General features: G+C 43.7%; 3 protein-coding genes across 4 annotated transcripts in view; 1 reads left to right on the top strand and 2 right to left on the bottom strand.

Annotated features, from left to right (window-relative positions):
* The first annotated feature begins 297 nt into the window (after window positions 1-297).
* GRPEL1 (GrpE like 1, mitochondrial) lies at window positions 298-6,495 on the top strand. Its single transcript, XM_040063970.2, has 4 exons — window positions 298-403; window positions 1,259-1,427; window positions 2,933-3,014; window positions 5,284-6,495. Exons 1-4 carry the CDS (start codon window positions 333-335, stop codon window positions 5,628-5,630), a joined length of 669 nt encoding a protein of 222 aa, XP_039919904.1. The 5' UTR covers window positions 298-332; the 3' UTR covers window positions 5,631-6,495.
* A 1,367-nt stretch (window positions 6,496-7,862) lies between these two features.
* TADA2B (transcriptional adaptor 2B) lies at window positions 7,863-14,113 on the bottom strand. Its single transcript, XM_040063969.2, has 2 exons — window positions 13,844-14,113; window positions 7,863-12,579 (listed from the first exon to the last, which is right to left on the bottom strand). The coding sequence occupies exons 1-2, from the start codon at window positions 14,111-14,113 to the stop codon at window positions 11,587-11,589; spliced, it is 1,263 nt and encodes a 420-aa protein (XP_039919903.1). The 3' UTR covers window positions 7,863-11,586.
* A 1,687-nt stretch (window positions 14,114-15,800) lies between these two features.
* The window catches only part of TBC1D14 (TBC1 domain family member 14), a 62,431-nt gene continuing 50,804 nt past the window's right edge, over window positions 15,801-27,427 (bottom strand). For both annotated transcript variants that reach the window (XM_040064135.1, XM_040064136.2), the window contains 2 exons: window positions 20,325-20,583; window positions 15,801-19,115 (listed from right to left, as the gene is read on the bottom strand). In XM_040064135.1, coding sequence (XP_039920069.1) covers window positions 19,050-19,115; window positions 20,325-20,583 — 325 coding nt within the window. In that variant the 3' untranslated portion in view covers window positions 15,801-19,049. The remainder of the gene's footprint in view (window positions 19,116-20,324; window positions 20,584-27,427) is intronic.

Here is a 27,427-nt window from a genome sequence, read left to right on the forward strand (position 1 = left end):
TTTCCAGTCACAGCTTGAACTGGAGCGATGCGGAATCCCGCGGGCGGCACCAACCCCACAGCGCGCCGCCCCGCGCCCGTCACCAGACAAGATGGCCGCGCGGCACGCGCCCCGCCCGCGGCCCCGCCCGCCGCGCGTCAAGCTGAGGCGAGGCTCGCGCGCCCCTCCGGGCGCTTCGCCGCGCCCCGCCCCGGAATAGCCGCCCGTTCGGCCCAGGCGGGAGCGTCCGCCCTGCTGATTGGCTCCCGGCCGCGTCACTCCCGACCCGCCCGCTCGCTGATTGGCGGGGCCCGGGGAGGCGGGCCGAGGCGGCCGGCGGGCAGGAAGGCAGCATGGCGGCCGTGGCCCAGTGCGTGCGGGGTGCGCTGCGCCCGCGCCTCCCGCTACTGAGCGTCGCGCTGAGGTGAGGGGGTCGCGCCGCGCCGCTCGCCCGGCACCGGACGTTCGGGCCGGGGCCGCGCTCACCGCCGGACTGGGAGGATAGCGAGGCTCGGTCCCGCCGCGCTGGGGTCCCAAGCTCGGGGGAGCCCCGTCCGAGAGCCGGGAAGGGCCGGGGCCCCCAGTCCCCCTCCGCTCTTCGCCGCTCTCCCTTGCCCTTCCCCGGGAGAGAGGCCCGGCTCGGCCCGGCACTGCGGGGAGCCTGGAGGGCTGCAGGCCCGGAGTGTCCATGCGGCGGGCGGGGAATCGAGCCCTTATGTGAGCCCGGCACTGGTCCCGCAGCCTCGTCCTTGGGTCGCTCAGCCTTGGGAACGTCAGGGAGGGATGAAGAGTCATTATTTGTGCCTTGGGAACGTCAGGGAAGGATGAAGCGTCATCATTTGTGCAGGCAGGCCCGTGCTTGCCGCGGTGCTCGCTGGACGGCGGGGACGGGCGGCGCGGGGGTGCCCTGTCCAGCGCGGGTGTTTTCAGGGAGGCTGCTGCCGCCGATTGCATCACGGATTTGGTTTCCTGATAGAGCACAGTGCTGGGAACGCATAGTCCACTTAAAAGTTCTGTGACTCTAAACCGAATGCAGTGGACACTTAGAAGCTGATATCTGGCAGCAGTTATTTTTCTGCTTTAGTTTAAATGGCCGGAGATCTGCTGCTTCTGACGGAGGGTTCTCCATGCAGTATTCACAGGCCTGGAATCGTATGAATTCGTTCTTTGATGTGAGAATTTTGTGGACATTATGTGTTAAAGCATCTGGTATGTCTAGAAAGTACTGATATTTTACAAAATAAGCAACAGAATAATAACGTCCATCTTTTTGCCTTAGAACATCTCCGCGACTGCTTTGTGCAGCAACACAGCAGAAAAATACTGGCCAGAACTTGGAAGAGGACCAGAGTCAGAGCCAAAGTGAGCAGAAGGTGGAACCCAGCTCTGCTGAAAAACTGCTAGCTGAAGAAAAGGCCAAACTGGAAGAACAACTAAAAGAAGTTACTGTAAGTGTCTCTGGGTTATCAGGTTGCACACGTTACAAGTTGTGTGCCCAAGAGCCTGCACTGTGGGTTCTCAGTGCACAGTCTGGGTACAGTTATGTAACTCCTGTTTAGTTGTATAAAAACCACAATTTGATAATTTCTTTAAACTTAAGAGTACATGGACTACGAGATCTGGGGTGCATCCATGGTCCGAAGTTAAGGTCTTGGATAATTTCTTTCCAGTTTCTGGATGAAATTTGACCTTTTCCAGCCTGCAAATTCGTTACTGATTCTCACATGGGTTTTGCCCAGTGGAGAAGTAACTTCTGGGAGCCATGGAAGGGTGTGAGTGTGTCTCTGGTGCGTGCATTTGTATGAAATACGAGTAGACTTTATGGAAACAGCTGCTGACTTTCCAAAGGTCAGAGTTAATGATGCTTAGCTTTTATACAATGGTGTACTTAGGCCGTAGTTAGGAAGTTTCAAACCTTATCTGTTGGAGAGCTGTTCAGACTTGAGGGTGAAGCGTCACGTCCCTTCTGTGTGGCCTCGTGTATCTTGCATTCTCTCCTGTGCACAGCTCCAGCAGCTGAAGGATGCCCTGAGAGGTGGGCATTAAGCAAAGACATTAATGAGTGCTTTATATAAAATGTCCTTCTGGAGCATTTGAGACTTCAAGAGGTAGCCCAGAACCTACTATAGAACCAGCACCTGTGGATCGTATGTGGATTGAGTTGCTTTCTGTTGCTCTACCCAAAGCTCTGCAGGAAAAATTGGAGATGTCATTTAATGTCTTTGTTTGCTGTTGGTTGCCTAATGCAGCTCTTCAGGCAGCTTGTTGACTATTTTTATTCTGTTTTGAGACTCTTCACTGGCATATAAAGATCAAGCATATTCAGGGTGGAATCCATTTGGGGTTAGTTGGTTTAGCACTCAGCGTGAATTTTTATTTTATTACTTTTATTGTATTTCGCATCTTAGTGCATCTGCTGGTAAATGGCCATATTTCTAGGAATAGACCAAAACTTGTTATAAACAACACAGGAGTTAGGCTTCATAGTTTGTAAAGGCTGAGAAAACTGGAAGGCACTCTCTGGTATGTATGGAGAGGGAGGAGATTGTTTGAAAGTCGTGGCTGGGTTGAATCTGATTTGCTGTAGTGTCAATGTACTTCATGACTAATGAAGGATTTCTGGGAGCATGCAGCAGAAAAAAACAAATACTGGGTTCACTATATATCTGTAGAATGTTTTTTTTTTTCCAACTAACATGTTGACTAAGTCTCAGTTTTCTAAGAGTTTGGAAACCATCTTTCCTGTATTTCTACCCTTATGAACTGAAGCAGACTTTTGTCTTGGTAGGAGGGATGGTGTGATAATTGGCATGTCGTTTCAGATTACCCTAAATGATGCATTTAGGCTATGAAAGTGTTTAAAATGCTGTTTTATACTGAGTATGCTGGTGTGAATTACTGTTAACTGCCTGACTAGGAGGAATAACTTCTGTTACTGTTTTTTCTTCTTTAGGAGAAGTACAAGCGTGCCTTGGCAGATGCAGAAAACGTGAGGCAAAGGAGCCAGAAGCTGGTAGAAGAGGCAAAGTTATACGGTCAGTGGAGGCTCCTCTGGTGTTTACTCAGTAAGACCTGGGAAGTGCAAAGCCTGGAAGAATGAAGCTGACTGGCTTTGCAGTATTATTAACAAGCTGTACTTCCCAGTGCTTCTGACTACTTGCTTATAAAATGTGTTTGAAGCAGAGAGGTTTGAACAGTTCCTCAGCTTGCATCAGAATTGGGACCATCTCCCCAGCCAAGGGCAAGACTTAAACTGCCAAAGTCAACAGCTGAGATTTTCTTTAAATTTGGTATCTGGTTTCCTACAATATGTACTGCATTAGTAGACTTTTTTTATTAAGTTTTGCAGCCTGAAGTTTGCCTTTTTCACCTATTTTGGTCTCAGATCTGACCAAGAGCACAGAATATTGGTTTGCCTTCTGGTTTGTGGTTTTGCTTGGTTTTTTGGGTCTTTTGCGGGGGGGGCCCTTGATTGGGGGGTTTTTTTGGTGGGTTGGTTTGGTTGGTTGGAGTTTTTTTGGTTCATTTTTTGGGATTGATTGAGGTTGTTTTGTTTTTGTTGGTTGGGGGGTTTTGGGTGCTTTTTTGTTTTGTTCTTGGTGTTTATTTTGAATTTGGTTCTTTTTTGATTTTGGGATATTTTTTGAGGTTTTTGGTTTTTTAGCCTTTTATAGTTGAATAACTATAAACAGTTCTTTTGAAGGCAATCGCTTCCAAACAAAAGACCCCTAAATGAAATGATTCTTTTCAGTGGTAGGAATGCACAGTCACTGGCTGTGAGGAGTGCTAGAAGCACATCTTCCTTCAAGAGCCATGCTAGTAACATCTGACTTAGCTTTTTGACATTTGTGACACAAATGTGTAAAACAGAAATTGTGTGCAAATGCTCCAGCAGCAGAGTGCTGTTCTATCCTGATGTTTGACTGCCAGTCTGCCTCAAAAAATGATTTGCTCTTTTTCACCACGCACCATACACAGCTATATAGTTTAATTCTCAGCACTCAAGTTGTAATTTCTGAATACAGGGCCTTTAGTAAATGTGTACTGTAAGAAAAAGTACATAGTACTCTTGCATTCTTTTTCGTGGATGCTTGAGTGCTTCATCCTGAGGTTGATTTGCAGTAAGCATTGTTTCACTAATGTTCTATTTACTGCGAAGGACTTGGAGTCATGTCTGAGCTCAGAAGTGCTACAACAGAAATGAATTTATCTTGAAAACTAGATTCCCTGTAATCTTTAAGTTTCATTGCTTGTGCATGACTGCTTGTTCTGTTGAAAAAAGAGAAACTCATTTCTGAGACTTGCATAAATAAATTCTGAGTTGCAGTCAAAGATATTTGCAAATACAATGTATGCAATAAAAAAACCGAACCAAACCACATTCTGAAGAGTTTGGTTATTTGGTTTGATCCAGATAACTAAACAGCTGATTTATCTATATTTGGTTCAGTTCAGCCCCAACCACAGCTCTAGTTTTTAGTTTAAAACCATGACAGGCTTTTTCCTGATTTTTGGAACTACTTGGGCATTGTTAGTTACTGTTCTGTAAAGAGCTTGAGTCTCTACAGAGTTGTGCAGTTGCTAGAGAGACCCTTTCCTGAGAACTGATCCCCACAGATCTTGTGAGGTACTTCCATAGTTGTGGGGGCTTTTTGTTTAAACCAAAGCCACAACCCAGTGCTGTTTGAGCCAGAGAACAGCTTCAGGACAAGAACTATGATAAACATGGAAATTGCTCGGTATTTGCAAGACACAGCTGCTGACTCTGTAGAAGAGGTTTGTAGTGCGAGGGAGAGGTGCAAGTTCTTTTCATTCAAGGAAGAGCTGAATCCTTGTTCATCTCTTGAAATCCTCTGATTTGATCACGCTTTGTCTTGTGCAAATCTTTTTATGACATCAAAGTAAAGGGTAGGAATGGGGCAACATAATGCTTTGAATGGTAGGTGATGAGAGAGACATGAGGAAATTACATGAAGTCTTCTGAAGGTTTTGGTAACTTTGCTGAGAATTTTAACTGTTATTGTTAGGTCATTAGCATAACCTAACTCTCTTGAGTAGAAATCACATTTTTTTCCACAGAAGTAGAGGAGATGGTATGGATTTCAAAGTACCTGTAATAGGTTATTTTCACCCAAAACTGGAAAGGATATTAGCCCAAATGATTGCAGTATCATATATCTTCTTAAAAGTTTAATAAGAGTGCAGATTATTGCTGTAGCTTTTGGGGTTGTGAGGTTGGGGGTTTTTAACACTTGTTTCCCTCAGTGGACTAATCCCATTTTATCCTGCTTTATATGTTTTCAGGGATCCAGAGCTTCTGTAAGGACTTACTAGAAGTTGCAGACATTTTGGAGAAAGCAACAGAAAGCGTTCCAAAAGAAGAAATCAAGGATGAAAATCCTCACTTGAAGAGCTTATACGAAGGTCTTGTCATGACAGAAATCCAGATTCAGAAAGTGTTCAAAAAGCATGGGCTGCTCAGACTGAACCCTGTCGGAGCCAAGTTCGATCCCTATGAACACGAAGCGCTGTTCCACACTCCGGTGGAGGGGCAGGAGCCCGGCACTATCGCGCTGGTATCCAAGATCGGCTATAAGCTGCACGGGCGCACGCTGCGGCCCGCCCTGGTGGGTGTTGTGAAAGACGCTTAGCTGCTCAAGCTGAGAGTTTCAAATGCCATACAACTATTAAACAGCTGGATGGGTTTTCTCTCACACCATGCTTCCCTCGTTCCTCTGCTCCCTGAGAGGTTTAAATGAGTTGGTTGAGGTCTCCCAGTGAAAATGAAGTAACTGATGAAATTCTCCTGCTTAGCGGCCTTCAGCATCCATTAAGCTCTTGGGTATGAACTACAAGAGCCATTGAGCCCTCTAATGCTTTAGATTAGATAATGTTTTTTACAACTATTGCTCCTGAGGTGAATTAAATTGGAAAGAATGAAACACTCACAAGAATGTTGCAATTTCAAGTTTATCACTGTGTGTAGATAGAAGATGCAGATAGGAGTTCAAACACTTCCTTTGGTTTTGCAGAATCTCACACTGTAGAAGCGGGTGATGCAGTACAACCAACCTGCTTTCTGCAAGCACCCATCAGCTTTTACACACTGATGTGATAAATGCCCTGATTTGTCTATTCAGAAACAATCTCTCAACAACTGAAACCTGTGTGAATTCAGAAGTGTAAATAAATGGCAGTGGAGATTAGATATATTTTGTAATTGTTCAACGTTTTTGTCCTGTACTAACACTGAATCAGGAAAACCATCTAATACTTGTATGGCATTGAAGAATCAATAGAATTTATCCTATCTCTGGATTTTTAATTTAATGTTGTATAAATTGGTTTAAACAATTTTTATAGTCTTGTAACTTCCAGCTTTGCCATCAGTTTGTTACGCAAACAAACAATTACAATCCTGCTGAGAGCCAGACACCCAAAGAAGTGAATTGCTGACAGTTTGGTATATGATTTCTTTTAGACTTATATAAATAATTGCATGTAAGTGGTTCAAACAAAAGTGTGAACTTAGTTTCATTTTCATTATTTCTTACATTTACTCAGCTGGGATCTTAGATTGCACCAGAACTTTACCCCATAAAGCTTTTGCCATGTCTGACTCCACCTGCTGCTCCCAATCCTGCAGAATCAGGCTAATATACAACACATGATGACCTGAAGAACATTTGTCTGGTCATCTGGATAGGAACGGGTGGAACCTGGCAAATTACACAACTGACAAAGGAGCCATCCTCTTGTATCCTGAAAGCCCACACTCAGCACACAGAACAGAATCCTCAAACTTAGGGAAGTTATTAGGCCCTGTAAAAAGTACTTCTAAATTTTTTACCATGTTTCTGGTTATTGTGGATTAAGGAGCTTCTTACCTTTAAGTCAGGTATTGATTATATTTTTGGTGGTTCACATGCAGAGTTGCCAAGAGCGTACTGAACACTGGACTTACTCATGGTGAGAAGTGACTACTCAGTCCTTAAGACTTTTCCCAGTGCTGGTTTCCCTCATGGGAATTAAAGTTAACCAGGAATAGCCTAAGGGCATAAAACTGTTTCAAGGTTAGTCATGTTAGTCATATTTAAGGATTCATCCTTTCTGTAAGAAAGAATGCTTTGACAGGGCAGAGGAAGGAGAGTAATTTTCTGATGTGTGAGGACAACTACAATGTTAATTTTTTTAAACTAATCAAGTACAGGGAAAAAAGGCAAAAATTGAGTTTAAAAATACAGGGGAAATAAAGGCATTCCATATACTGAAGTTGAATTTGGAAGTACCTTTCCTCCATCTGGGTTTAAGAGCACACTGTAGCTGTTTGAAGTAGGATTGAAGAAATGGTTTTGTTGCACTTTGACTGGGACCTGTTCTCACAACTGATGTCAAAAAGGGACCAGGTTCCATTTTATATACCTTTTAAGAACTGCCATGTGTTGTTTTGTCCTCTCCCCATCCCTCTGGATCTAAACTAAATGTAATAATAACGTCCCTAGTATAGAAGTTTTTCCAAGAGGGAGTTAAAGCAAAGGGACAACTTATTCCCTAGCAGATGAAGATTCCATTAACGAGCTTCCCAGTGCTTCACACAAAGTGTAATTTTTGGACTACATCAGTTCATTCGGGGTATTCTTAAACACAAGGCTCATCTTTAAAGCTGGTAACTGACTCTCATTTAAGTGGTTCCCCTTCACTGGCCTGCCCTCAGAGAGGCTTTGGCATGGAGTAGGTCAGTCTGTGAAGAGCTCCAACCACCTGTGCACTCTGCCACAACCCAGGAAGAAGCACTGAAGAAATCAAAGAACAGAGGAAAGCAGTTCTGAAATTTAAGCACCCAACAAAGCTACCGGCAGTACGAGCTATCTCAAAGACTACATTTCCACCCATCACATTTAGCTGCAATTAAAAGACTTAAGCCATTTTCCTCATAGCCCAGGCAACATTATTCTTAAAGCAATCATGGAAAGAAACTTTAATACAAGTTTATTTACCAATACACAATGCAAAAATCTAGTAAAAAGCTGTGTGCGCATCAGTTAGGCTTTGTGATTTCAGCACAGGCATTCGTGTGTCTGGCACAGCTACAAATGTAAACTTCATATGAATGCAACATTCCCTTTAAGGAAGAAAGAAGCTGATGAGCTGAACATGCTCATGGGGTATCTTGCATTACAGTCTTTAATGTGTCATCACTTAGGAGTGTCTGGGGCACACAGAAGCATTTTGTGAGAGGAGTAAACCAGAAGGCTCACGAAGCCAGTTCCAGTTGCAAAGGAATCGAATGCAGAGGCCGCACGAGAGAATGATGGCAGAGTGCTTAGCTGGGTGATCTCCAAGGCAGTTCATGGTCACAGACTCGTGCAGAGCGACAAACGCTGCTCTCACTGCGTGCTGGGCCTGCCCGGATCAGGGGCAGGAGGGGCTGTAGCCAGAACACTGCAGCATCCGAGCCCAGCGCTGGGCAGTGCACACGGAGGGAGACGGAAGCTCCCTCCACCACAGCGGTGGAACGGGACACACAGCACAGCCCCGACCCAGAGCACAAGATCAGGATTTCAAACAGCTTAGAGAGTGTTGCTTTTTCATAGGCTTACATCAATGCTGTTAAAACATACTATCATTAGTAATAATTTTAATTTGAAAAGAGCATTAAGCATATAAAACACCTTGTCGTTAGCAACATGAAGGCCGGGTTATTTGTACAGTACAGGAAGCACTTCCAGATCAACACAAAATACAAGTTGAAAGAGCTCTTTGCCATCTCAGCCCCTTCACCACAGAAGAGAAGCAGCACAGCTGTAGTAAATTGCCCGATTAGCATTAACTGCGTCTCAGCTTATAAGCAATCAAACAGAAAACCAGCAGCTCATAACAAAGGAATGCTTAGACCAAATCAGTTCCATGTGAAATATGGAACAGCAGCATCCTCTAGTGCAAGTCACCTTTAAAATTAAAAGCATAGCTGATAATGAGACATTGCTTCTAGGGAAGCCCTTTCCAAGGGACTGGTATTTGCTAAAGCAAACATTTACCACCTTGAGTTAACTTGCAAGTACAAAATAAATATTGATATCCATATTGCATACATTAAAAATACTTTATTTTACATTCATTTTGATGTTCAATAAGTTACATCTAGCACCAAAGAAACATTTTGGAGGGGATGAGGAATTAAGAAGCTACAAAGTGTAAATGCAGAATTCACTTCAACATTTAAATGACTCAGTGGTGCCTAGATTTTTTCCTAAGTTATTGTTCAGAAGGGCTTTACGCTATTGCTTCAGTTTAACTCAGATATGCCAAAACAGTGTAGAAATATGAAAATCAGGTTTGAGGGGAAAAAAACCCCAGAAGAAACAAAACTAAAACAATTCTCCTAAACTCCCAGCTACATGCAGAATTGAGGCTTCATAACAGCATGTTGTGGCAGTTAGGTAACAAGTTACAGGAAGAACCAAATTGCATAACTAGAATGCTGAAAAGCAAGACTGAGCCTCATTCCCAGAGGAACAGGACCAAAAAAATAACCAAGGGTTTATACCTTACGAACTTGTGTGCTGCTTGTACATGCATATAGGGTGGAAGTGGTTATTAAAGCTACTCAGCACATTGCAGTTAGCTCTACTGCTGCCAAGAAGAGACAGGTTTGTCTTGAGTATGCCACAAACCACTTACAGATAAGCCAAAGTATTACATCCCAGAGGACATAGCCCTTACCTTTTTGAAGGGACATAACATCATAAGCTCAAAAGAAAAAGGCACTAGAGTTTTGTTTTTTTTCCTTAGAAATGCTGGCTTTGTAATTGTACCCCTTTTATTCTAAACTCACTGGTAACACTAGTTTGGTAATGCTGGATATATTAAATGAAACCCAGTTCTGATCAGAAAACCTCTGCCAAACTGCAGAATTAATACTGTTTTAAGATTTTGTGGTATCCTCACTGACTACAGCCCAAAAGCATCAAAGCAAGATGGCATTTCCAGATCTTGCACTCATAGTGAAGCCAGTCAGGTTCCAAGTTTTGGTACACTTGCGCCCTAGAAGACCTGCACAGCCTGCCTTCAGTCACAGCTTCCTGCTCCAGACACAACCAGCACAGAGGCTTAGGCACAAGTAACTCTGTGCCGTCTTCCACATGACAACCACCCTTTTTTATTCATTTGGTTAAATACCAGCATGAGAATTGAAGAATGAAATGGGCATAAAAATCTTCTAATCCTCCTTCAACATCTTTCCCTTAATGAACAGATCTCACTAGAACGGTACTGTGGGTCTGGCATTTGTTTTGGATGTGTTACATCCCAGCTGGTGGCTGGCTCCAGCAGCACTCCAGGCTGCAGCTGTCAGAACTGGAGGAGATCCCTCCCAAGATGCACAGTTCTATCTGTCAGTAAATTCAGATTCAATGTGCCTGGGCCGGCACGTTTCAAGGTATGTGCAATCGGAACCCTACAGTGGCTGGAGTAAGCACTCCATGTTTAGGAACACTCTGTGCATTTTGACCAAATCTGCATCAATTGTTATTTTTGTTTTCAAAGACAAGTTTCAGGAATCACGCCCCATTTGAGAATCTTACTCCCTTTCCCTGACTTCCCAAGGAAATTCAGGAGGCAGCTACACCTCCTCAGCCCGTATGGGTTCAACAGTTAAGATCCTGAAGAAGGAGGAGCAGGCTTCCCCAAAAAGGAAAAACGGTGATTTTGCTGCCTGAGGCTCTCAACTTCTGCCAAACACCTCACTGCCTATTCTCCCAAAGCCCATTTCTGGCCCAAATCAGGTACCTCACTGTAGCTGACCCCTCCTCTGGAGCAGAGCACCACAGCTGCTGGGGATTCCTGACACTCCAGTACCAAGCATGAAAGGTCACAGCTTCAGAGGGGTCTGTTTCAGGAAACTCAGGTCAAAGCAATGCCCAGATCAGCCGGGAGCTCTTCAAGAACCCCCCTCCAGCCCAGCACAAGTCCCTGGAGGCATCTCACCTACCACATTTCCTTCCTTCCTTCCACTCCCTGCCACGGCTCACTCCTGCTGTATTCTCGACAGGAACTCCCAACCCGGTGTCCCCATGCCTTGGCTGTAGTTACTAAGGACAACGCTCCTAAAGCTTAGCAATGGTCACAAAAGCCCCCGCTCACTTGCTCCTGAGCACAGGACTTTTGTAAGCTTCACTTTGCTGCCAGCATTATGCCAAAAAAAAGCAAAACAGAGGGTGAAGAAAGTTTCCAGCAAATGAAACTATCTCCTACCTTCAGAGAAAAGCAAGGATTACACTGATATTCGTTTATCCAATAGTACGGACTAAAGCGACTACTCTGGGACTACCAGACTTGAGTAAGTTCACATGAAAAAATCTGTTCTAATAATGTACCAAAAGCAGTGAAATCCAATGTAGAAGTTTCACAAGTTAAGTATTTTCCATGATCCAAAGCAAAAGTCTATTTGAACCACCATGGATCATGATGACTGTGGGGGTTTATGTATTTGCTGTTTTGTGTTTTTAAGCAACATGGTTTCTGTATCTTTGGGGAGGGAAGGAAAACATAACGGAGTTCTTTAGCCTGTAACGGGCCTCTGGTGTGTTTTTTCAGATCAGCTGGATTTCATGAAGCATCCCTGGATATCCAACCACTTTCTGTCAGAAAGTTCAAAATCCTTTTCTTCAGTACCTTATCTAAGTAACTGGGAAGGCGACTCTTGGAGGGAATTCCTTGTCTTTTTTGGAGATGGTCTTTAATGATGATAGTTTTTACAGTCACATAACGTGCAGGACTCAAGTTCAGAGAGCTGCAGAGCACCTTTTCCCTGTCCGATAAGAGTTCAAAGCCAGGCAGGTTTTCAATGGCAGCAAATTCACCTTCTTTACCCTCTTCCTTCCCTCTCTTGGAACTCGCTATGTTCTTGTTCTCCTTCCTCTTTTCCCGTTTGTGCCTGGCTGCCTCGTACTCCGCCGACTCCTCCATTTTGGTGATCCCATTTCGCCGATACCGCTGCAGCTCCCGAATCTTCGCTCGAAGTATCCTCTCCTTGTGCATGTTCTCGAAGAAGTCTTCAAACTCCTTACAAGACATGAACTGGTACAAAGGCCTCAGCTTCAGCCTCAACTCCTTCTCTTCTTTTGTGATCTTTCGTTTGGGAGCTTTCTCCTTGTCTTTTTTGTCCTTACCCAGGAAGGCCGGTACCAAATTATAGTCTCGCGCGATGTTCTTGCGCCGTTGCCTCTCCTTGAGCTTCCTCACGTACATGTCCACATGAGCTCTTTTTAACTCGATTTCCACGTCGTCGTCGTCGTAGTTCACCGAGAGGCCGCTGATGAGTGTCTCGGCGTCCTGGTCGTACTCGATCTCGTAGTCGTCGCGGAGCGGCATGTACCCCAGCTGCTGCTGCTCGGCCACCGAGATGTCCAGCGGCGGCAGCGGCGTCGTCAGGCTGGGGGACAGCGGGCCGCCGCTGGGACACGTGTGGTCCGTCACCCTGTTGGGAATGGTGTCAGGGATGCAGGCTTTTCCCAGGTTGCCGTGGATGTACATGCTCACATAGTGTTCCATCACCTCCTGAGGTGTTCGGGATGCTCCCACGTGAGCAGCCATGTCCTCCTAAACAGAAAAAAGGAGGAGTGATAAAACGATTCCCATTACATCTTCGCCACAATGAGCACTCAGGAAAGAGCACGACTTTCTCCTTGCTCCTCAAAAGCCAACTCCCAGTACCTAAACTTCCCTAGCAGTACTGGCCATATTTCCATCAGAGCTTCGATCTCAGCTCTGCATGAGTGTTTACAGTGCATGAAGCCGTGACAACAGCACCATGTGGGGATTCCTGAGCACCCATGGCACTCCCACAAAGCCAGCCCACCATGACCAGGAAGCCTTCCAGGTCCCAAGCCAACACCAATAGCACTGTACAGCATGGGGTTTGCTTGTTTATCTCACATTACTGAGGAGCAACATGGAAATAAGCAAACAGTATTTACTGTATTTATTCTTTTCCAGTTATTTAAGAACTAAGCAAGCTGCAATGATTGTACACTTTAAGGTTTTGAAAAAAGTCTTTATATTTAATGAAGCAAAATGTAAGTAACAACAAATCAAATCAATCAAAAATTAATCAAATGGTCCAGCGGAGGGCAATGAGGATGACTGGGGGACTGGAGCATCTCTCTTACAAGGACAGGCTGGGGGAGTTGGGCTTGGTCAGCCTCAAGAAGGACAATTGAGTGGGGACATCACCAGTCTCCATCAATATCTGAAGGGAGGCGTCAGAGGATGGAGGCAGGCTCTGCTCTGAGGTGCCAAGCAATAGGACAAGAGGTGACAAGCAGAAACCGATGCACAGGAAATCCCACATGCACATGAGGAAGAACTTCTTCACTATGCAGGTGACCGAGCACTGGGCCAGCCTGCCCACAGAGGCTGTGGAGCCTCCCCCACTGGAAATAGTCAAGAACTGGCTGCAATCCTGTGCAATGTGCTCTGGGATGACCCACCGTAGTCCTCTCCGACCTGACCCGTTCTGTGACTGTGAAATGAATTCTTACTGCTGCTTTTTAAAACCAAGTCTGGCCGTGCAGTGACACTGAAGGCGAGCAGCCAGTCCGCAGCCGGGACATACTGAAGGCAAAGGCCGAGCACGGCGAAGAGGCAGCGGTAGGATCTGTGACACGGCCGGGCCGACGGGAGGCAAAGGCAGAACTTCAAGCAGCGGCAGGTCCGAGCTGCCGGGTGCGCTCCTCGGGCCGGCGGGGAGCCCGCCCGGAGAGAGGGGCAGCCCGGGGTCCGCAGCGCAGGACGCGCCCCCGGGGCCGCTAGTCCGAGGAGGAGGATCGCCCCCGCCCCTTGTCCCTCGCCCCTCGCCCCTTACCCAGTTGCCGAAGCCGAACTGCTCGATGGCGTCCAGCAGCAGCTGCTCCTCGCGGCTGCTCCAGCCGCCCTCGGCCTCGGCGCCCCAGAGGGTGAAGCGGCCGCCGTCCACCAGCTGGTAGCCGTGCCATCGGCGGTGCGGGCCGATCTCGGCGCCCGCCGAGAAGCACTCGGGGCAGAGCTCGATGTCGGCGCACTCGGTGCAGCGGAAGCGCAGCGGGCTCACCTCGGCCAGGCAGTACACGCAGTACTTCTTCCCCAGTTCCGCCATCTTACCCCGCCCGCGCGCGCGCGCGGCCGCGCCCCCGGCGCCCTGGCCGCCAATGGCAGCGCGCACGGGGGGCGGGGCCGCGGTGCGCACCGACCAATGGAGACAGGGCTCGCGGGAGCGGGGGGCGTCAGCGCTAGGAGATGGCTCCGATTGGTCGAGCCGGACCCGTCTGCCCTTCCCGCGGCCAATAGGACGGGCCGCCCCAGGGGAGCCGCCGCGCGGGGGCCGCCCTCAGGGGGCGGGGCCTGGCGCCTCGCGGGTGCCTGGCAACGAGGGAAGCGGGGCGGGGCCGCTGCCGGGGCCGCGGCGGGGCGCTGTCAGTGCGCGGACGTTGCGAAGGGACGCGCCGCTGCCCCGCGCAGGTGAGCGTTACGGAAATAGAGCCGTGCTTCTGTTAGTTCTGCTCCTCCCGGCCCGCGCAGAAAGCATCAGGCTGAGGCGTGAAATCCAAACGCTTGGAACCACCTTGGCTGCCCGGAGAGGACTGGTCAAGGCTCTATGGACTGACTGCGAGCACGTGAAGAAACAGCTCGACTATCTGTGATGAAATCCTGAAGCTCAGAAAGGAGGTATCGAGCGCAGTCCATGTTCTCAGCCACTTCAAGGGAAAACTGGAGCTAATGGAAGCTGAGAGCCAAGACATTAGGACTGAACTGATGGCGTCCAAACGTGTCAGAAGAGAGCGATACCCTGACCAAAGCAAAGAGAAACCTGAAAGTGCTGCAGAAACGTGGGGTGCTTGGAACTGAGATACCACCTCAGGACTTTGAGGAAAAGGTGGAGACTGTAGAGCCGCCGAGCCAGCAGCTGGAAATGCAGAAATGTCGCTGTGCTGAGCGGACTCCTACTTGCAGGGGAGTTCAGGTAAAAACCCAGAAAGCAAATTCCTCTTTCCTTGCTAAGCAGGGCTGAAGAAACTTAGAATGGTTGTTTGGGAAACAAAGAAAAGTAAATCTAGTTTTGAACAAATGTGTGCAACTCCTGTAAGAGATACAACATAAAACTCTTTCAGTATCACATCCATTTCACATTCTAATTTTGCACATCAGGAGATACTTCAGCGAAAAGGAGAGCTGTTATCCAGCTGCTCACTGGATAAACAGAACCATGGCAGCCAAGGCGCTGCCTGCGTTCCACACGTACCCAGCTGCTGCCTTCCCTTTCTCTCCCCTCTTTAATTTGGTCCTTCAACCTCTTTTCCCTTTAGCAACGGGAAGCTTCTCCACTTTAAGTTCTGAAGTTATTCCTATGTCAGAAGTAAAACAATACTGCCTTGAGCACAAAAATATTTTGTGATTATGAAACTTGCAATAAACTAAGATTTCTTCTTTTCAAACAAAGCCAGGGTAAGGTATTTAAGCATTCCTGAGTTCTGTGCGTGTCACAAAGATGTATTTACAACTGTTTTTCATAATACATTATCAGACCTCAGGCCTAGTCCAGAGAAAGACATATTTGAAAGGGGTAAAACCACAAGCACAGTATCAGATCTTCTAAATGCCTCAGGGAATTTAACTGGTATTTTGACATGAGAACTTGGAAAGCGTCAGCCAAAACTCCTCTACCTTCAATACACAAATGGCCCAAAGTCCTCTTTTTGAAAAGAAAAAAACTTCTAAAGCCACCCTGTGAAGAAAAAGACTAAGAACCAGAATTTTAATATCTGAATTACACTGACAACAGTTGATTAGGATAACTTTACATGACTTTATTTAACAAAACCATATATTTACAGTTGAAAAAAGTTCCAGTTTGATACACGTATCTAAACAAAACAAACGTGGTGACTACATAATCCAATTTAAACATGATGTACAGGAGATGTACCTACACTTCTCTATATATCATTCTTGTTTTATAACATTCAAAAATAGGCTGTTACAAGGTACCTTTTTTTTTTCCAAATGAAATTGTTTACTAAATGAAATAACAATAATGATTGACTGCAGATTGAAGTTGCAAAACTGCTTTATTATAAAGTGCAGATTGTAAAGGATCCCAAAGCTGGTTGGAGTTTTCTGGTTTCTCTGATCTGCTGCAAGTACAATGGTACTTTTCATGTATCGCAGCAGTTTTATTTCTCTTTAAATCCATGAAGAAAAGAAAGTTTGCTTGATGGGGACATTTGCTTCATGAACAAAAATCTCATGCATCTTGTTACAGATACTTTGAAGTACCTGAACAATAAAATTGTCAAATTTTTAATGCGATTCCCTGAATTTCTTAAAGAAGATTTCGGTATTAGCTAATTAAGAGATTTGGTATACTGCAAGAAACTTGAAAAACTCTGTGGCAAGAAATTCTGTGCCATTACTATTCATCTCTATTTTTATCAAAATTCAAGCATTACCTTCAAATCAAGTTATTGAGAAGTTGAAATAATTGCATGTTTAGGCAGGTGAATTTTTTTCACACGTATTTTGTTTGAAAACAAACTGTGCAAAGCTCCTTATTGCATTGCTGTTTCTTCATTAAAGAACATACCTTATATACACAAAGAAATCATTTAGAAAATATATACAACTTCTAAGAACAGATCAAATCACAAAACAAAGTAATTACATTTGCAAGTAACAAACAGTGCACAAGTGTTGCAGCAGGCCTTTTCCCCACAACTATGCCCACTGTCAATGTTACATTCAACATCTTATTGAGAAGAGAAAAAGAACAGGCTGTCCATGGCTGCCAAGATACCTAGTAGCTAAAAAACGCATTTTTAACCAGACAAATGAGCCACACTTGTAGACTTGCTTTAAAAGAAAATACAAAAGTAGTTGCAATGAAGACTTAAATCACAAAGCCAGTTACAGTACCACCTAAACGTGTATTGAGGAAAAAGTGATCTCTGTGTTCAATAAACCGTTTAAAAGCATAGTGCAAATGTTTCGGATGGTAGGCCTCTCGTACTCTTCGTGGAAAGGCATATTTGTTGTAGCAATAGAAAAAGTAATATTAAAAAACACTTACTGACCTTCCTGCTTCCTATTGCACTTCAAAGCAATGAAGCATACAAGTACTAGTCATTGGAGGACAAATTCTGTACAAATTCTGAGTGAATTAACATGCTTCCTATCACATCTTAACGTCTATTTTCAGTAAGTGATAACCTAGGTGATGTCTTGTGGAGGAATTAAGATGACCAACAAAAATCCACATCCATTACATCAGCTACACAAAGTGGACAGGAGAAGAGGTCAATGAGGTATTGGACTTGCAGGCTGCATTTGCATTACACATCTTTCAAAGTGTCACCAGGGAATCTTGTTCTAACTCTTCTTAATATTACAATCAATTTATCCCTCATAGAAATAATGCCTGTACCAAAGGACAGTGTTTTGATCATGTCCCACAGTCCTTTATGCTGAGTTGAGCAGTGTGCAACTATTCTTCTTGTTTTTATTCAGCCAGTGCCAAACTAATCAGCATAAACCAGCTGAAGAGCACTGGGGAACCGCTGACCATACAGCTGGAGGATTTAGTAACGCCTGTTCACAGTTTACACAAATATTGCTTCAGTTACATTTCCCTTTTCAGTGATCATCATTAGTATAAAAGAGGTTTTACACGATACACTATGCAATGAACATTCTTGTAAATCAGAGGCACTCATGATTTGCCCTTCAACATTCACCTGAATGCAGAGAAGATCTAAGGGATGAGGGATTCATGTAACGGCAGCTTGCTGCTGCTGTAACTTGCACTCACATGTTAGAGGTCAGATAGAATGCTCAGAAATGACAGCTTGTACTTATCCTGATGGTGTCTGGCACAATTCCCAATAAACTTCTTTCACTTGTCACTCTATGGATCAGCTCCACATAACTTTCCCACTGTGACAGCAACAGCAGCTTCAGGAGATCCCACAAAACCTTTTCTTTTCAGCGGCAACACTGGCAGATATTAACTGCTCCCCTACCACCCTTCCTCCTTAGTTCTGCCAGTGAGCACAGCTGGGTTTAGAGTAGCTACCAAAACTGCTTTTAACCATTACTCAGTTTATCTGCTAAGTCCAGTTTTCTCTTCATGACTGGACATGTGGCACATGAGTAAGTAGCTGGTAGGCAAGAACATCCTGAAACAGCAGTGCCCCAGGAGAGGAACACATAGAAATTTAGTAGTATGTGACCTTGGCTTTAAACAGGGGAAAGAGAGTACAACTGGGAAATTATGCCACCTTAATACGACAAGCCTCTTGGTGAGTTTGGAATCTAGTCTGATGGATGGAATTTCCTCCATATGCATCCAGATTGGAAAAATAAATTTCCAAGGCATCTTGAAGAATAATTAGTTTTGCACTGCTAGTTTGACTTCTCTTCCAAGCTTACCTTCTACTTCACTTTTTCTTATTAAAGAAAGGAATGTAGTTCTATTTCTACATGATTTCTTTGGTAAATGGGACCCACAGCCTGTAAAATTAGAAGTGTTTCTAAAGAAATGGTCCTTAGATCATTTAGAATTCCAGCACCAGTTGTCTAAAATCCAGATCCAGCTACTGTTACAGGTATTGGAATTATATCCTGCCTAAGAATGAAATGGGAATAGCTGTCAAAGCAATCAACATTGCTGAATGCCCACTCTTTTAAAACATCGAAGAAAAAAATTTTAGAAAACCCCAAACCCTTGATATTGTTTTGTTTCATTGCCCTCATCAGGAGTACAGAATGTGTAATGCTCTCCACAGCATATGCTCATACCTAGAAGTTTAAGGCTAAGCCTAAGTTTAATTTATAAGGGGTTTATACCCTAATTTCCTTTCTTCTTTCTTTTTTTTTTTTCACTCCTCCTCCTCATTTTTCTTCTCTCCCCTTAAGGCTATTCTACTGCTAAATATAACTGAACTAACACTTTGATTTGCAGGCTCATACATGTCAAACAGTAATCAATACTTTTGTCTCTTTAGCTCTTTTCCTGGGAGTCACTGGAGGCAAACCCAACATTAACGTTTGAGTGAAGGACTTCCTTTTTCCATTTCCCGGTTATCTTTCTGCAGAGCAGCCAGTATCTAGACATTGAAGAAATGAGAGAGAAGAAAAGCATTAGATTTAAAAAAATTACTTAATAATTCATTCCAAAGAGTTTCCAATTATGTCTGAGCAATACTGTTTTAACTATCAAATGTAATTAAATTTAGAGAATCTCTTCACTGACAAGAAATCTCTCCCATAAGTCCTTGTGACTGGTGGACAGAAGCAGATTTAACAAAGATTTAAACTCCATCTCCCCCCAACACACACTTTTGAAGCCTGTTATTTGGGGTACTTGGCAGAATAGGACCCCTATCTCTCTTTCCCCACGAGGGAAGCAGCAGCAGGCTGGGAATTTATTTGGAATGCAATCCTCATGCCACATGACATGTTCAAGGAAGGTGAGACAACTGAACAACCTGTGGAGGCACTCCTGCTGTGAAGGATAGAAATCCTCATCTCAAAGAGAAAGCTGGCAATCCCCAGCATCTACAGGAACTGCTACCCCAGCAAAGAACCAGAAACACCCAGCTGCAGCTGAACTGCCCCAATCACTACGTTTAACATCACCTTTTGCCTTCTCTGCAAAGAAGCAATTGGCTAAAATGGGCAGAGCTCTATTATGGAATGCATTGCTGCTTTGAACAAAGAAGGAAAAAAAGGAGTTTCCACTCTCCAACATGAATGGCTGCTGGAGCCACTTAAAGATTTCCATATTCAGATGAAACATCTTTTTTTCTTTAAACTGGAATTTAGTTGAAATTACAGCGATGAAACAATTTCTGAAATCACATGCCAAATCCCAATAAAGAAGTCAGAGATTCAATCACTTCAGCCCAAAATTAGGTAGAGATCTTCAAGATCAAAATGACTGTATGATGTGTGTCCTGAAAAACTGTCATCTTCTCCTAAAGTGTGGCTTTCTGCTTTTAAGTATCAAGTTGAAATGTGTTGCCAGCAGTCTTTGTAATTAATAAATTTTCAAAGTTGTGTGACTTTTTACTTCATAAATTTCACTCAATATTTCAATTTTGAATGTTGACTGAGCTCTCCCTTTCCAGAGGAGATTAAGCCAAGGAAAGCCACTCATCTCAATGTAAGCTAAAAGCATGGAGTGAGCTACACAGTCCTAGCTACCCATAAAATCAAACACTAGCTCTGCTAAAACATTCTTCCAGATGTTGCCAAACCCCATTTTCATGAGTACAGTAAAATCATCAGTTACCAAAGACTGACATCCTCTTTACCTGAGCCCATTTTTTGTTTCTACTTTGCATCTGAATGGCAGCAATAGATGTGAAGAATTCTTCCGAAGGCAAATCCTCTGGTAGCTTTGTTAAAAACTGAGCTATATGAATGAAGTCCATTTTGGTCAAAATATCTTCAAAGAGTTTTAGTATTCCCAGGGCTGTACGGAATAAGAACTCTTCTCCATCACGGCAGAACACATCCCAGACACGACAAGCCAAGTCTAGCGGCAAGGATTTACTGTACAATGTGAATATCCTGAAAGAAAAAATTTTCACAGTTACTGGACAAGAAGTCCTTGATACTCACAGAAATACACACACCAATCATCACTAAGTTTGAGGCTTCTCAAATATTTGTAATTGAATATTCCTTTTTATATTTCAGAAGTACTTCTGTTAGTTGCAGCACACCAATCCATGAAACAATATAAAATTGTACAACCATTAAGGCATGGTCTCTAAGTTTGATTTCCTTGGATCATAACAGAAGAAACAATATACATGGTTTTACAACAGGCATGTAATGACCACAGCTGTAATCAAAGGCCTATTTAATCATCACTTCAGAGCTGAGAATTGATGCAGTTTTAGTTGCAAAAACTCAAAAAGTGGAACCTTAAGACAAACTGCAATGGGAATTTTGTGGTTCAGATAAAGGAGATGAGGAAAACTATCTCTTGTGTTCCAGGCTTGATTGACTGGCAAAGTAATAATAGCATCAGTTTTGCAGGAAGGATCAGCTTGAACTCCCTTGAGTTGAGAGAAACAGGCAAGGCAGGATGTCCAGGTGTGGATAGTGCTGGTAAGATGGTGGCTCAGTGTGCCTGTACAGGTGTGATGCCTGAAGAGAAAGGGTAATCCCAGAAGCAACAGCCTCCTCCCAGCTGCTAAAACTCTATTCTCATTAACTACCACAAGCACATTTCTTCCTTCACCAAAATGCTGACAACCTTGCAGACAGAAACAAAATTGCTCCAACATCTCACTGCACAGCAGAGCAGGAGCATTGCCACCAACAATGACCTAACAGCAAGCAATGGGAATTGAGTCTCCTGGAATCATTTTACAGTATATAAGGGGAGAGAGTTACAGTGGCCTTTTCCTTCAGAATTCAGAAATAACTTCCACAGATGCCCTGCACAAAAATCTCTGTAAAACTGCAAAGAATTCTCTCCCCAGCAGAGGTCAGCAAAGGCTCAAATTTGAATCAAACTTTCCCACAGCTTTTAACAAAACCTCCTTTTCAAGTATGCTGAATTGAACAGTAGTTTTCATGTATTTAAAGCTACTCTCTTTCCCCTCCAATTTTTTATTTGGGAAATCTGGATTCACATTAAAAAGGCAAAATGGAACAGATATATACACATATATAGGCATAGAATATGAAGTAATGTATTTTCACAGCGAAGTCTAATAATCAAAGGTTTAATGCATTATCTGCTTTTCACTACATAAAAATTCATTTGAATGATGTGTCGTTAAGTATATGGCTTCTGTGTGAATCACCACACTTTAGAAAAAAAGGAAAAGATACTAATTTTATTAATATCCTGATGAAACTAACATTTGCACAAATTCAGGTGACAAGTTAACTGCAGGTTTATGATCCTTAGGATTCTGCTGGTTTTCCTACTTTTACATATCTTTGCAATCTTCTTAATACAAGTGGAAACATTTTCAATCCTGTTCTCCAAAAAGCTATGTTAGAATTATAAAATTAAATTAACAAAAAGTATAGGTCTGAGTTGAAAAACCCTCACAACATGCTCTCACATGTACATGAAGGTGTAAAAAGAGCACGATACAAACTTTCTTTGGGTTACTGAATGATCCTGCACTGCAGACTTAATTTACTTTATACACACTTTCAGTCTTTTCATACAGTCACACACCACATAAAACTGTACTGCCACAGAATACCTCCATGGCAGAATTAAGGCTTTTGTCTGTACACACACAGGAAACAGCTAGAGGTTTTCAATTCAAAAGAACAGTGTAATAGAAAGCAATTCAACAAAGTCCTTTCCTGCTCACCAAGTAGCAGGCAAGCACCCAGCCAGAAACAAGTTCTGGTTAAAGATAAGTAACAATGCCAACTTTATGGATCTGTTTTTATTCATAAAAGCCATTATTCTGCCATGATTCAGACCTCATCTGAATAACCCATTTGTATTAAATCTCCAACTATGCAGAAAATTAACTGTCACAAGAAAGAACTATTTATCAGAACACTTCTTTTCTATGAAAGGATTTACTCGCATCAAAAAAACTGTCACATCAAGTCAGGTATTTGCCATTGAGCTCTTCATAGTTTGGAAGGAAGAACCATTTGCGGGAACTTAATGCAATTAAGTTTCCTTAATATTTGCATGGAGTTGATGCATCAAGCCCTAACAGCAGAGACTGAGTCTCCCAGAATAAGCAGTGAAAGGTCAGTAGGAATCACTGCTTGGAACAGATATAGCATTTCATCCCGTCAAACATTTCCTACTGAAAGACATTTTTATTAGACATCTGAGCTACTGGTCTGAAGCTTAGCTGGAATTTATTTGAGTAATAAAGCAGCTGCCAGACTGAGGCAGTTCCAGCAGCATCTTTCAGCAGCATGGGCACACTCCTTGCACATGACCTGCTGTTGCTGTACTGCGGGGTGATTTCTGTCTGCAGCTCTCCTCCAACCCACTCTAAGTCGGAGATGCAGACAACACAGCTAACTCACACAAAGACTCCCAGTGTCAGAGCAATGCAGGTGCAGGCTCCTGGCCTCTTTCTGTTTGGAAGAAGAAAAAAAAAAAAAGCACCAGATGCTCCTGCCCCTCCCTGACGCTGTTTCTGATGAAAGTGTACTTTGAGGTGGATGTGTGAAGTCCTGGCTGGTTTGCTGCTCACAGCGAAAGCATATGACCATAAAGTCATCAAGACAGCAAAGCACTGCTACTGATAATCATAAGCTCAATGCTTCTTTCCTGTGCTTTTTCTTCCCCTTCTGCTTTTTTCTCGTTTCTAATTAAAAAGTCTTTATAAGATATTAGCAAGAGTAATGTAGACAGGTAGGACAGATTTTGGACTGGCAAATCACAACACCGATGCAAATCAGATCTTATGTATTCTTGCACTACACATTCCTTTCCCATGTCTGTAAATTTTAAAATCATTACAGTCTAAAAAAAAGTTGAAGTGTTTACTTAGTTTCTTATTTCTAAAAAAGAAAAGTAAATACTATTTGATACAAAATGCTGACTGCAAGAGAGCATTTTTTGGGGCATGGACTATGCTTTTCTCAAAGTAACAGAAAGTAAACTTTACTGGAAGTGCCCACAAAGTGGCTTGGACCTTTATACTAACAAGCACATGGTGTCAATAGAAAGTTCGTGTTCACAGAGCACTGTCACAGTCCATATAATACTAAAGAACCACTGACCAATCCATCAGTACAAGCACAGCCCTTGGCTATAATTATTGCCAAAATCATTTTCCTGAGTAGGGATAAAGAGGTGTTTGTATAGCAACAGCAGGCCAGAAATAGACAGCATGTGTCCTTGGCAAATCCACATTCTCCTCTGCTCACAAGAGCCTGCGGAACATCAGCTGACAGTGAGAGGCCAAAACTGGGCTATTCAGACACACTACTTCCCCCCGTTATTTGTGAACCTGACTGCACGTTGCTCTCTATGTTTTCTTCACACGTGATCCCCTTTATACCAAAAAAAAGTAAGACCCTCTATAGTTTTTGGATTCTTTCTACCAGATTTATCAGTTGGAGTTTAAGCTTAAAGCACATGGGTCCTTCTTAAATGAGATGCCTTACTTGTGGCAGGTATCCCCCAACAATCACATCACAGTACCTTTAATTAAACTGTTCAGTCCTTTGAGTTTTCCCATCATAGCAGGCAGCAGTGGAACTAAACTGGCAGCGGGGGGTCTCCTCTCTAAGTCCTCTACCAGCTTCAAGAAAACCTGCACAGCTAGGGCCACCTACAGCATTTCTGTTTCTTGGAACAAATCCCTTAACAAATGATTTAAGCACACCAATTTTACTGCTGTTCCCTGCAGCACGGGTTACAGGAAGAAGCACAGAGCAAACCAGTTGTATCCACTCTAATTGTGGCAGAAGCAGGAAGGTTTCCCAGCAATTTGTCTATGCAGCAGGGGCTACTGGAGCCTCCCAGAGGCTGGCACCAGCTGAGATTTACTGCACACATGCCTGCACAGTAACCACACCAGCCACTGGAATAGCAGCAGGCATCCCTTTGGAGCTCAGAACAAATGTTAATTTAAATAAAAGGAATGTTAGAGCAAGGCTGTTTCACAGAGATCTTTACCTACAAGCAACAGGTCTGCCTACTCAAAGTGATACTGTACCATATTCTTCCCTGACTTTAAATACAATGCAGCCACGCTCTTAGTGGCAATTTAAAGAAAAAAAAAATCTAAATCTGCTTCCTACAGGATGAAAGTATTTTGAAGTAGAAAATATGCGTATGTATATGTATGCACACACACAGGCATATGAATACATTTACATACATATTTAAGTAAAATACGTAAGTTTTACATAAATACAACCTGCACTGTCTAACAAAATTGAGGACAGATTAGTATGAGCTGTATAGTTCAAGACAAGTGTGAAAAAGTTTAATATAGTATTGGGCAGGTCTGTCTCAAATAGCCCACATTCCTGTGCAAGATCAGTGTTGTAACTCTCTAGGGATGGGAAGGAACACAGTAAATTGTCCTTGGAATTAAAATAAACAGCTTGAATATGGATGCAGGTAGTCAGCAAGAAATGTTAATTGTCAGTTCACTGATACAAAGACCTTGAGAAGCATCATCCGCAGTCACTCCTCACTGAAGTCTCTTTCAAGTGCTCTTAACATTCACAGAGGTAACAAATGGGAGAACTGATGGGCCTCAAAATTCAATAACACTTCAACAACACTTCAACACCGGCTTCATCACTTCAGTTCTTCACTCACAAGTCCATCATTTTTTCCTTTTTGTTTTGGTTTTGTGTTTGTTGGGTTTTTTCCTTGTTTGTTTTGCTTCGTTTTGTTTTTTCCCTATATATGTGCTAAAAGAGAACAACCAATCATGTAATATTTACTCAAGAAAATACAATAAAGTGCATTCTATCAAAGCAAAATTGGTGAAGGGAATGTAAACCTTCAACCTTCTGCGAAAACAGTCTATTTTTCTAAATCTCTGATTTCTGGTATTGTTTCTCAGGATTTCTTCTTTACAATGTAAAGTTAGGTAATAGCATATTAACATGCCTGTACCACAAGGACACTCAATTTTAGTTTCCCCTACATAGCAATCACCTTATTTATGACAGCATCATATCCAACTAGTAATCCATAGTATCACAGAATACCCTGAGTTGGAAAGGACCCACAAAGATTATTGAGTTCAACTCCTGGTCCTGCACAGGAACCACCCTGAGAATCACATCATGTGCCCAAGTCTGAAAGCTTCTTGAACTCTGCCGGCCTTGATGCTCTGCCCACTTCCCTGAGAAGCCAGTGCCCAGCCACCTTCTGGGAAGAATAATCTTTTCCTAATATTTGACTTGTATCTCCTCTGACACACTTCATGCACTGTCACCACAGAGCAGGATCAGTGCCTGCCCCTCCTCCTCTCCTCCCAGGGAAGCTGTAACTGCACTGAGGTCTCCCCTCAGTCTCCTCCAGGCTGAACAGACCAGGTGACCTCAGCCACTCCTCACACGGCTTCTCCTCAAGGCCCTTCACCATCCTCACTGCCCTCCTTTGGACACTCCCTAATAGTTAACTATGTTTCTCATACTGTGGCATCCAAAACTGTCCTCAGCACCTGAGGTGAGGCCTCCCCAGAGCACAGCAGGACAATCCCCTCCCTGGCCTGGCTGGTGATGCTGTGCCTGATGCCCCCAGGGCAGGGCTGGCCCTCCTGGCTGCCAGGGCACTGCTGGCTCATATCCAACTTGCCACTCACCAGGACTGCCAGGTCCCTTTCTGTGGTGTTACTTTCCAGCATCTCATTCCCCAGTCTATCTGTACATCCAGGATTGCCCCATCCCAGCTGCAGAATCTGGACAGGTTACTGTGAGAGATGGTATGAAAATCTTTACTGGTCTAAGAATATCACATCTACCCAGCTAGGTGTGTAACCTTGTCATAAAAGGAAATTAAGTTTGTGAAGCAGGACTTTCACCTCATGAACGTGTTCTGGTTCTGCTATCCTCCAGGTGTCTTTCAGTAAGTCCCAGAATAACCTTCTCCATAACTTTACCAGTCACTGTAGTGATTCTGACAGGCCTTTAGTTTCCAGAGACACCCTTCTTGAAAATCGGGGCAATGTTTGCCAGCTTCCAGACAAATGGAACCTCTCCAGATTCCCAAGACTGCTCAAAAATCGTTGAGAGAGGTCTCATGGTGACATCAGCCAGCTCTTGGATGAATCCCATCAGGCCCCACAGACCACCAGGCAGGAGCAGCAAATCCCACACAAGTTCAGGGGTGATGGAAGTTTATCATCCTCACAGCCATGATCTTCCGGCTCAGGGCTCTGGGCCCCCCAAAGCACATCATCATGGTTAAAAACCAAAGTGAAGACAGCATTAAATATCTCTGCCTTGTCAGTGGCCCTGCTGCTAAGGTGACCATCCTCATCATGTGACAGGCTGATGTAATTTCTGGACTGCTATTGACATTATTGTCCATTAAAAATACAATAACCTGGTGATTTCAGTGTTGTCTATCCAGTTACTCTCCTACATGTTCACAGTCATCTTATTCTGATGTCCCTTTTACTTAGCTGCTCTCTCCACACACGGGCCTTCATAACACTGAGGCAACACAATTTCAACATTTTTCCTCTTATCACTGAACACACCAGCCTTTGCTCTCTTTCCTCTCTTCTACCTTATCCTAGTACTTTTTCTATTCTCTGTGCACAGATCTACTTCAGGTTAATATTCTCAGCCTTCAGTTATAAAATCCACACCACTAGAAAATGGTATTTCTCCCATTAAATGTTGGGAGAAATGAGCCTATTTATTACAACCCCCAACAATTGCCCTACACCTGATGCATTAAAATTTAATCCCAGTGAAAATGAAA

Source organism: Hirundo rustica, chromosome 5 (genome assembly GCF_015227805.2).
Source record: "Hirundo rustica isolate bHirRus1 chromosome 5, bHirRus1.pri.v3, whole genome shotgun sequence".
In the NCBI taxonomy this organism is placed as follows: domain Eukaryota; kingdom Metazoa; phylum Chordata; class Aves; order Passeriformes; family Hirundinidae; genus Hirundo; species Hirundo rustica.

Bases quoted from the DNA above. Each gene is read 5' to 3' on its own strand.
- TADA2B (XM_040063969.2), bottom strand. From the start codon at position 14,113: ATGGCGGAACTGGGGAAGAAGTACTGCGTGTACTGCCTGGCCGAGGTG. The intron at 12,580-13,843 runs GTAAGGGGCGAG...TTTTCTGTTTAG, and splicing joins AGTTCGGCTTCGGCAACTGG to GAGGACATGGCTGCTCACGT.
- GRPEL1 (XM_040063970.2), top strand. From the start codon at position 333: ATGGCGGCCGTGGCCCAGTGCGTGCGGGGTGCGCTGCGCCCGCGCCTC. The intron at 404-1,258 runs GTGAGGGGGTCG...TTTTTGCCTTAG, and splicing joins CTACTGAGCGTCGCGCTGAG to AACATCTCCGCGACTGCTTT. The intron at 3,015-5,283 runs GTCAGTGGAGGC...ATATGTTTTCAG, and splicing joins AGAAGAGGCAAAGTTATACG to GGATCCAGAGCTTCTGTAAG.